Source organism: Lissotriton helveticus, chromosome 5_1 (genome assembly GCF_964261635.1).
Source record: "Lissotriton helveticus chromosome 5_1, aLisHel1.1, whole genome shotgun sequence".
Classification (NCBI taxonomy): Eukaryota; Metazoa; Chordata; class Amphibia; order Caudata; family Salamandridae; genus Lissotriton; species Lissotriton helveticus.
Genome location: NC_136065.1, coordinates 1,545,634,079 through 1,545,645,228, shown reverse-complemented (window position 1 = coordinate 1,545,645,228; position 11,150 = coordinate 1,545,634,079). Strand labels below are relative to the sequence as shown.

Genomic DNA, 11,150 nt, shown 5'->3' with positions numbered 1-11,150 from the left:
GCCGGTGGTTGCTGGTGGGGTACACTGGCACTCCTTTTTGGGGATCAGCAACTATTTTACCTCATTGGACATTTCCAGAAAGCAAACAAGGGAATAATGCACAATCCTGATTCTTCTCCACAGCGCGGGGACACGCCTGTTGGCGTCACCATGCGCTTTATAAACCCCTTTAATAATATTAATAATAATAATAATAATAAGGAAGTAAGAAAGAGAAAGACAGGAAAAAATAACAAAGGGAGAAAGCAGAGACAGGCAAGAGGGAGACAAAGGGACAACGAGTGTCTGGTTGTAGATTAAAGAGGCATGAGGTGGAGTCAAGACTATAAAGCCCGGGTATTCAATGACCCAGTGTTGGCTGTAGGCTTCTGAGCAGAGCTGTGGGCACTGGTACTCATTCTTTTACAAATTAAGCACTGGTTGTGTGGATGGGTGTGTATCTGTAGGCAGTTCAGCGTTGATGTCTCTCAACAGGCCGAGCCTAGAGTCACATTTTAGGTGTAGTCACGGTCATCCTTCCTCCACGGGAGATGGGTAGACACTACGTCGCAGTCGCAGAGACGTGAAAGAAGTCAGACACTTCACAATCTGTGCTATAATACCAGCCACAGAGGAAGCTGGTTGGGTACAGTCCAGAAGGGTCCTTGGGGAGGAAAAGACACACTGCTAGGAGTCTGATACACATAGGGCCTCAACGGCATCACTTGGGCCCTGGTTGACACCTCCAATGGCAAAAAGACAGTTTTTGAGCACGATCGTGGAACAAGCGCAGCGTGGCGTGGGCATCGGGGCCAGGGTCTCCCATTTGTTTTTGATGGGGTGAAAGGCTTCAGTGGATTCCATAACTGTTGGCTGGTTACCTGAAATGTTAACACAAAGAACATTTAAAACTGACAAACTAGCATGCATAAAACAAAACAACCCCCCACTGTCATATATTTAAGCTGTAGGATCTTTGGGCTGGGAATAAACTTAATCTTTGCATAAATGCAACTACTTCTCTGTCAAACTGAAAAGCCCTGCCTCCCCTCCAATTAAATGATTATTCTACCAGTGCCACACCTCCTCTCCCATCTGACATGATCTCCATAGAAACCATGCTTCCTCACTCAGTGTGATACCTCATTCACCACTCTTTCCCCTCTTTGGAACCACTGACTTTTCAAGGGAGAACTTGCTCGGTTAGCTGTTCCTTATACTATTAATTTTTGCTAGCTTTCTTACCCTCAGGCACTAAAAGGGCTTATTTCTTTTCCAGCTAGTACCCTCTTCTTTTCGCTTTATTACCAAAATGTCTGCAGGACTGTTCACATAACCTTCAGGTCTTCTGGCATGCACTTTGCGTGCACTTTGCACAGCTATAAAGGCACAGCGGTGGGGGGACTAAAGCATTCTAAAGTGGATTTCAATCATCTATCTCATTAGATTCTGCATAGGTGGAAAAAACGCAAATTCTCATTTGTTTCTTGAAGGCTCAAAAGGCAGATAGTTGTCATGATTCCACAATGGCTTATTAAATGGAAGGGACAGATATATGCTGGAAGAGCGTGCCCTGCTATGGCTTATGAGAAGCATAGGTGTGTATAAGTTGGAGTACGCATGCAGGTTGATGATGCAGTGGCACCTGATGCGTGTGGAATTAATGGAAAACGAAAACTGAGAAACCATATTGTAGGAAACCAAATCATTGAAAAAAAATTTAAGGTGACAATTTTAAGGAAGTACAAAAAAGCAAAAATTAAAGGAAACATCATTTGAAGGCAAAATCCAAAATTGCAATACATTTGGGTGGAGTTTAGAACTACTTTGGGTTTTGGGTTCAGGTTATGTAGGGTGATGAGGGGTTTTTAGGGGTTATGAAAAATCTAAGTTTGGGCATAGAAAGAGCTTTTTAGGGTTCAGAGACGGGTCTAGTGTAGTGGTGGTGAGGGGTTTTAGGGTTCATGGATGAGCGGTCTTTAAAGTTCGTGAGGTGTTTTTAGGTTTCATGGATGAGTGGAATTTAGGATGGTGAGGAGTTTTAAGGATTTAGGTATGGGTGAAGTTTAGATGTAGAAAGGGGATTTTAGGGTCAGGGATGAGTAGTTTAAGGTGATGAGGAGTTCTTATGGGACATGGATGGCTAGTGTTTAAGGTAAGTGAGGGTTTTTAGGGGTTATGGAATGGGAGTAATTTGGGTGTGCAGAGATGTTTTAAGGGGTATGGAATGGGTGGTGTTTAGTTATAGAAAGTGGATTTTAGGGTTCATAAATCGGTGGAGTTACGGGTAGTAAGTGATTTTATGGTTCAGGGATGGTGGCTTTTTTGGAGTGGAAAGGGTTTGTAAGTCTAAGGAAATAATTAGTTTAGGTGTGGAGAGGGTTTATAGCGGGCAAGGATTCATGGAGTGTATGGGTTGTGAAGGGTCAGCGATGGATGGTGTTTTCCCGTGGTGACGAATCAGCGAAATAAAAGCATCTGAAATAATTGTTTAACAAAGTAATAAATAATGACGGAAAACACTTAAATAAATATCTTTGACAACATTGTTTCTGAAAGTAAGACCTGCAACCATTGAATATACACTTAAAAAATAAGCATTCAAAAAGCCAAATTCGACCAAAAAGACATTCAATGAATTGGTTTCTAGGAAAAGGTAAATGTAATTCATTCTAAAAAATTTCATTCAGCTGTTTAGATGAAATAGTTTCTCAGTAATGGTATTCCATGAAATCGTTTTTCTATGAAATCATGTACAACCTCAGCATAGGAATATTCTTTCACGTACTTTGACAAGTTTCGTATTAAATAGTCAAGTCTTTGGAACTTGATAGGTGCAATGGCAGAACACGTGTATGGCCATGTCAGTCTTAGCCAGGGATATATGGTTTCCCATTTTGGTTTCATTTATGATTTCAGATCTGCCAGCTCACAAGTTCCACCATCAGTCACATAAAATAGGTTTGCTTTACACTTTCACCCACTGAAGATCCAATATCACATGGTGAAGACCAAGTGAGATGGAAACCCCTACTCCAAGTAGGTTTCAAGTTCATGTGTGGAGGCAGGTGAGTTCAGTAAACCTTTTGTGTTTCTGGTCAGGATGGGAGTGGCTATTCCACACTTAGAGCGCCCCCCTTGCCCCCCTCCAATTTCACTCCAGACCAGCTCTGACTGTGAAGGCCTGAAAGCGCCACCCCCACTTCCAGTTTCTCAGAAGCCCCACTTCCTCTCAAAAAGTGGAAAATATTTCCAGATTGGTAGGTCTGTGATTCTGGCTAGGCAATTTCAACCTGTTCTTTTGCCCAAGAGCATATTTGCTCAAGAGAAACTACTTTGTCTTGAATCATCAGTGGGAATCCTCCAGAGGAGAGAGATTTGCAGGTTGAGGATGGCGAGACAGTACAATTATTGCAGGGAAGTAAATCATCTAATTAAGGATAATTGTTAATTTTAAAATCAAGCCACGTCTTTCAGGCACACGGGAGCAGTAGGAGTTATGAGATTTCGTTGAGATATTAGGGCAGTGAATCCGAAAGAATCGGACCTCTTGATGTTAGCGAACTACTGTTTCCCTAATGTACACTTATATTGTGCAATTCTAACCAGTTAAGGCCCTTCGCTGCCGGGGTATTTGTGCAGCCCTGTGCAAGTCACTCTCTCAAATGTGTGCACAGATCTAGAACAAACATGGCAGCGTAATGTCTTTTAAAGTATATGTTTCGGGAACATGACACACATAACAGCATACTGTGTACATCTGTTTATGAAACCAAATACCCCAATATTACAGTCTTGGGGTAAATAGCTGATGATTCATGCTTTTTTTGATGGATAATATTAAGATTATTTCTTATCCTAGTATTGTCTTTTTTCATTTTTTTAAACAAGAGTAGGTGCAGCGGATGATCAATACAATATATTTACACAGTTCCATAATCATTACCTTATCCAGATCTCATCACCCAAGATCTGGGCTAGTGTCTAAGTGCTTGGCTCTTCATCTCAATTCCATGTCTCGCTCAATCTCAGTGGTTTCATGGTTCAATCCAGGAGAATACAGGATCTGCTTTATAGCAACCCAAAGGGTGGCGTGGCACGAAGGGTTTGTGGTGGAGAATTCGATGAGTTGCACAGAAAGGCAGATCTCCATTAAAATAAACTATGCAGGCCTTTGTGCGATGGCTTATAAAGGGCCAAGTACCCTCACTGAAGGCAGCATAGATACATGCTCTGTGGAATTGCTTAATCTTTCTCTACAACCTTTCATCAGACTGCCAATTTCTAAGTGAACGACAGGCTTGTTAAAGACTCACACTGTCCTAAATAGATATAATTTGAGAGACAAATAATTTGTGTTGGTACCCTCCATACCTCCCCTACTGATTTGAATAATTTCTGTTTTATATGTATTCTATAGCTTATGTAATATGAAAAAGTTCCTTCCCTTTGTTAATGACCTACCTGTTTATTCCTTATTTCTTGAATATCCACAGACACCCAGATTGAAATTGGAAACTTTCCATATCTCTGCCTGTAGGTGGTGTTGGCTCCATCTTGCCGCTGGAAGCGGCACAGGTGTGACATCAATGGAGCTATAGCAGGCCACCTTTGCTTACCAACATCAGTCCCCCATCCATTTTTTTGTGCCCACAGAGGCAGAGATGATTACATCCTATTGATCGTTGAAGTGATGTGCATCCAATTAACTTGAAACCTTATTAAATGAAAGACCTATGACCATACTTCAGAATGAGGAAGTGAGCACGATCAATGAGGATCTACAGGTAACTAGAGTATCCAATGGAAGGAATATGTTAATTACCCTGTAAGCATCTATTTGTAGCGTATAGTAGAGTAGATTCATCTCCTTAGCATACTCCTGCCATTTAGTGATGGCTCGGATGTTTGCAACTTGTTTTTCTTCAAAGTTGTCTTGTGAGTCACAAGGTATTGTTACTTCTCCCACAGTCTGTATTGTGCATGGTCATCTGCTCCTTAGATTGTATTTGGCTCACCGGGTGGGCTTAGGATAGGAGCAAGAAATGAAATCGTAAAGATGAACATGTAAGGTATAAAGGAGAAAGAAATATTAAGTCCAATAGTGTGTACATCATCAAGTAGCTTTCGGGGAGAAGGGTGGGTGCATTTGCATCTACAGCGCTACACGCTATGCATAGATGCTTACATAATAAGATATTAATTTGTAGCTTGTGTTGGCTCTAGATATATATTCTTAGCATTGAAAGGAATGTTTCCCAAAAAAGCCACAGAGGCTCCTTTTTTGCATGTGAAATGAGCTTTTGGAGCTGCCGACAGCACACGCTTGGCATTGTGGTAGGAAGGTTGTATACATTTTACTATCAATTTTGAGATTCTTGCTTTAGAGATTGGAGAACCTTTTTGAGGATTGGAAACGGCAACAAAAAGCAGTTGAATTTTTGGAATAGGTTTAGTTCTGTCAATATAATGCATCACCGCTCTTTTAACAGAGTCTGGTTTTGAAACGATAACTGGGAGCTCAATGGTTTGGTTTTCATGGAAAGAAGAAACCACTTTAGGGAGGACTCTGGAGTTTGTTCTTAGTACCAGTTTATCAGGATAGACTAGGAAGAACAGTTCTTCTAAAGTGAGTGTTAGAAGTTCACTGGTCCGGCTAACAGAGGCTGTATCTATTAAGAAGGCTACTTTCCAAGTAAGGAAATGTAGTTCACATGATTGTAGTGGTAAAATGGAGGACCAATAAGTCTGATAAGAACTATATAAGGATTCCAGACAGTTGCTGGAGGAAAGGAGGGAGGAATCCCTCTTTTTAGTCCCTAACTGGAATTTTAAACAAAGATGTGTGTTCGCTGTTTTGCATGCACACAGCTAGTTCTGCTAAGTGTAACATAATGGAAGTATATGCAAGATTTGTTTTATGCAGATTTAAAAGGCAGCAAATGGGGTCTTGTACTATTGGGCAGAGTGGTTGGGTTTGTTTTGTTAGACAATAGTACACAAACGTTTTCCATTTTTCTGCATAAAATGGTTGTGTCGTAAGCCTATGGGCATGTTTGAGAATGGCTATTCATTCTTGTGGAAGGTTTAGATATCCAAATTCTAGACGTTCAGGAGACAGATTGCTAGAATGAATTGTTTGGGGTTGGGGTGTATACCTCTGCCATGCTCCTGAGTTAGGAGGCATGGCCATATTGGTAGTTTTTTGTGTGGCACAACCAACAGATGTAGAAGGGTTGTGAACCATGCTTGTCGAGCCCATGCTGGGGCAATGAGAATAAGTGTCAGGGACGTTTGTGTGAGCTTCTGAACCAGGTAAGGAATGAGTGGGAGAGGATGAAATGCATAAGCAAGTATCCCTGACCAGTTGATCCATAGGACATTGCCTTTGGACTGAGTGTGGAAACCTGAAGGCAAAGCTTTGGCATTTTGCAATCAGTTCTGTGGCAAATAGATCTATCTCTGGGGTACCCCTTGTGTACCTGTTTTTGCATTCTGCTGATCTTATCTACAAAGTTGTTATCCATCCCTGGTAGGTATTCTGCTAGGAGGTGTATGTTGTGATGTATGGTCCAATGCCATATGCACTACGCTACCTGGGAGAGCTGTATTCACTGTGCGCCCCCATGTTTTTGAATGTAGTACATAGCTGTCATATTGTCTGTGTGGACTAGGAGAAGAAGTTGTTGAAAAACTTTGAGAGCCAAATTATCTAGGTGATTGATGTGCATATGTTTCTGTATTCAAGACCACTGTCCGCGGACAGTAAGGTCTGGCATGTGTGCCTCCCAACCGTGTAAGGATATTTCTGTTGTAATGTTCACTTGTGGCTCAAGTACTTTGAAGGGCCGTCCCTAGAACTGACTGTTGCTGTTCCACAACTGCAGAGACTGATGGGTTGCTGGCCCTATCAACACTATATCTTGTAGTCGCCCTTCCGCTTGAGACCACTGTGAATGTATGTATTGGTGTAGGGGGGCGCATGTGGAGACGCATGAGTGGTACTATGGAGATACATGAGGCCATTATACCTGTAAGGCTCATCATTGTTTTGACTTCGATGTGATTGAAAAAGAGGCAGTGCAAGTTATGTCCTTTGTACTCTTGCGGGACTGGGATAAACCTTTGTAGAAATGGAGCTTAGGGTTGCGCCTAAGAATGGCTGTTCTTGTAAGGGTTGCAGGTGGGATTTTGTAGCATTTAGGGTGAAACCCCGCTTGTGTATAAGGGTAGCCTGCAGAGAACTCTGCTTGCTTGCACTCCTGATCAGTTAATCGTCCAGGTAGGGGAACATGTGTGTGGCCCTCCCGCCGTTTTAAGATGAGTGGCTGTTACTGCCAGGCCTTTTGTGAATACTCTTGGATCAGTAGTTACTCCGAATGGGAACACTTTGAATTGATAATGTTGGCCACTTATTTGAAAACAGAGGGAGCACCAATGGGCTGGGTGAACTGTTATGTGAAAATAGGCATACTTGAGTACTATGGCTGTCATGAAGTCTCCTTGCTATAGTAGCGTAATGACCTCTTGTAGAGTAACCATGTGGAAGTGTTCTGATAGGATGTATTTGTTGAGTGGCCTTACCTCGAATATAGGGCTTAATGTGCCATCTTTCTTTGGAATGAGGAAATATAGTGAATATACCTCTTGTTCCTGGTGTTGCTTTGGGACAAGCTCTAAGGCCCCCTTTTGAAGCAGAGCTTGAATCTCCTCTTGAAGGAGTGTTAAGTGCTGATGTGACATGACTTGAGTTCGAGGTGGGATTTTGGGTGTTGTATTAGTGAGAGGACCTGTGTGTTTTCACTACCTATGAGAATTGCTCTCCCAGAGACTAACATGGGGAAATGGTTGATATTGCTTCCGTCTGCAATAGTGGATTGCAGTCGAGAAGCCTCATGATGTTTCCTATCATTTGATTTGTAGCACCAGCCCCTTACCAGTGGTCAAGGTTTGTTTGTCAGGCTTTGCATTGAAATGCAACTAAAAGAAGATGGGAATTTCTATGCTCTAAAACTCTTTGTGTGTCTTGGTGCTTGGCCCCAATCCACACTGAAGGTTGGGGGAGCACATCTGGTCAGTCCCCAGAGACAGCTATAAAACACAGGCCATTCTAGTGGAATGATCAACCTCTGCCATTTGCGAGCCTGGCTGCAGAGATTGTAGGAGGAGTTTTTGACACTTGGCCTCCGAAGCCAGATTGTGACCCACTAAAGATTAAGATCTGCATTCCACAGCCTCATGGAAGACAGGATGGAAATTTAGGGCAGGCATCTGTGGTTCAAATGGAGACCCTTTGAACAACCCCAACGTTAAAGGCACACTCCAGTATAACTATAGGTGCCATCCTGCAGCAAAGAGTAAGATATGCTTGTGAGGACATGGGACCAGAGACCCTGGAACTGAGTGGTGCACATTGCCAGAGGACTCTGCTGTGCACAAGGAGGATTACTGCCATTGAAAGGGACCGCATGCGCTTCCTGAATAGTGGCTGGCCTGGGCTGACTACCTGCTGCTCTGTGGCACTCTGAAGTGTGCTCTCCAAGAGCGTGCCAAGCTTGCCCCCTGTTCTTTTGGAGGTCTCAGGGACATCAAAGGTCTCCTAAGAGGGACCCACATTGTCTACCTGTGAACCGTGAAGTGAGGTGCCCTCTCTAGTGCCCACAGCATACATCTGCATGGGGTGGAACTAAGAATTGTGCCTGGATACTGGATCGCCTTGTGCAGAGCCCTGAAGTATGGCCAGCATCTAAGGCGTGTTGGCCCCACATTGTGGGGACTTTGGCACCCATTAGAATCTAATTGGAAGTGAGCAGATTCACGGGTTGTGGTATCCAGGGGGCCCGCTTCATCGATGGTGCTGCATCTCTCTTGAGCAACATGCCAACTGATTGCTCATTACGTGCTGTGTTCGGTTCACAGGTTGCGATCCTCAGAGGTGGGGGCGTAACCTTAGTAGTGCTTCATTCTAACTCATGAGGCAACTTGCACCTGTGTGTGAGACTGGAAATGTCTGGTGCGACCAATATTGACGTGCAATGGATGTTGTGCCTCATTTCCAGAGAAGCACGAAATGTACAACTCTGATCGTGTGAGTGACCAGAGCTGTCTGGTGCAGCCAAAAACGACATGAAACAGACATGCCTTGTTTTCAAGGAGGTACAGAAATGTGCAACTCTTTGTTCTGTGTGACCGGTATGGTCTTGTGTGACCCATTTCATTGGGCACCAAACATTGTGCCTGGATTGCTTGGGTGCGACTCTGATCAATGTGTACCTGACGGGGTGCCTGCTCCTTCCCAGAGGCACCCCTGCTTTATTCTCCATTCATCTACTGTTCCCTCACTTGGCCCTCAGTGCAGCGGACCAACTGCCCTCCTTCCTAGGCCTTTCCCGATGACACCATGTTGCCAGGTAGTATTGCCGGCATGGGCCTAGGTGGTGAGAGTGACAGATGGGCTGGAGGAATGCCTCCGAGAACTATTGGAAGTGGGTAAAGAGACTGTGTGACCCCACTGTGCTTCGCAGAATTGGACTGGTGCCGGAAGGCCCTTGGGGTCCCTTTGGTATGACCGTGTATTGCCCTCGGCCCTTGTGTGCTACACATCCTGTGGGTGAACTTCTCGAGTGGCTGCCAAACCCCTTTTACCGACTGCCTCCTAATGAACCCTGCTGCCTATCCCCACCTGTTTCCCTGGACCCTGACTAAGAGTGACTTCAGCCGCGAGTGGCCTAGTGCCTGGGGGAGGATGGGGTGTTCCCACTCTGCGGGTGTAGGATAGACTGGGTGAGGTGGCTATTATTATTATTATTATTTGGAGGCCAGAGGGAGCTTGGGCCAACGTGGTCGGCAGAGTGTTAGCAATTGACCTGCTGGATATCAGTTGCACCACATTAGGGTGCTGAGTGCGTTTGTGTTGAGTACTTCCGTATGGACTTGTCTGTTATCCATTTCACCGCATAACGGTGCGGAGTGTGTGTGTGAGTGTGTGTGGTATGTGTGTGTGAGTGAGTGACTAACAGTGGGGAACCGCCCGTGATTCATAACACTGGACTGCGGTTTGCCCGATGCGTTTATTTCGTGCCAGAAAAGCATTACGTTTGACTTTGGTTTTCCTCTGCGAGCCCTCAGCCCGCTGTGCTACAAAAAAGAGATATCAATTTGAGTATGTACATATTGCTGATATCATTGTGACCCGGGGTGCACCCTCTAACTGGGTGGTATTGAATTATAAGAATTTCAAGGGTGAGCCTGGGGTAGACAACATGTTGCACCGCATACGGGTGCTGGGGAGGGGTGGGGGGTGTATATTAGGATCTTTCCCAAGTGTGGATATTGCTGATGTCATTTTAACACGGTTGGGCCTAGTACTGAGGTTCTGTAATTCTCGAGCCTGACTCCATTTTGTGTTGCCCTCACGTAGGCCTGTGAAAGAGGCCCGGCGAACAAGTGGCCTGGCCTTCTGAGTTCATGTATACATTAACTAGGTTTCTTTCGACTCTGAATGAACTGCAGAGAAACTGAACTCGCAAAGCCAATTTCCCTTGGTTTGATCCTTGTCTAAGATTGCCACTTAATGTTCAGGACCTCGTTAACCTTTAGTTTCCTTGCACATGTTTTATCTTGTTCAGCATCTATTACTGTTTCCTTTATGCTCTGACATTACATGGGTTGTGCTTTTCAATTATAAATTTGTCCGGCTTGCAAAGATTGAATTTGGGACATTCCTAATAATTAACTTTTGGGTTGGGTTACTGTAAATTGGGTTTTTGTTAATGTGATACTCAGTTAGGAAATGTGCCCTATTGGTTAGAATTTTGCGCAGTGGGTGTACATTTATAATGAGAATATGGTGTATAAAAGGAGATGTCTTGCCTTAGTAATTTGAACAGTCTCCTAGGAATATACATTGTGATGTATTGTTGGGATTTCTGTAACTAGCTGCAGCTAATAAACTTGGTCTGTGACGCCACCCAGAAGTATTCCATGTCTCTGTATACCAAGACAGGTGGACCTCGAAGATTTCAGGTGTGTCCCTGGCACCGCTGGGTTCTGACCCGGTTCTTCAGTACTGCTAGTAATTCTGAATGTAATTTATGCTCAGAAATACATGATGTTTATGTTCTGTTGATTGTTATGAGTATTGAATACAAACGTTATTTACATACATCACG

At 43.9% G+C, this 11,150-nt stretch overlaps 1 protein-coding gene across 1 annotated transcript in view; it reads right to left on the bottom strand.

Annotated features, from left to right (window-relative positions):
* Nucleotides 1-204: 204 nt before the first annotated feature.
* Nucleotides 205-11,150, bottom strand: part of KLHDC8A (kelch domain containing 8A) — a 180,617-nt gene continuing 169,671 nt past the window's right edge. The window contains exon 6 of the mRNA XM_078641291.1: nucleotides 205-860. Coding sequence (XP_078497417.1) covers nucleotides 667-860 — 194 coding nt within the window. The 3' untranslated portion in view covers nucleotides 205-666. The remainder of the gene's footprint in view (nucleotides 861-11,150) is intronic.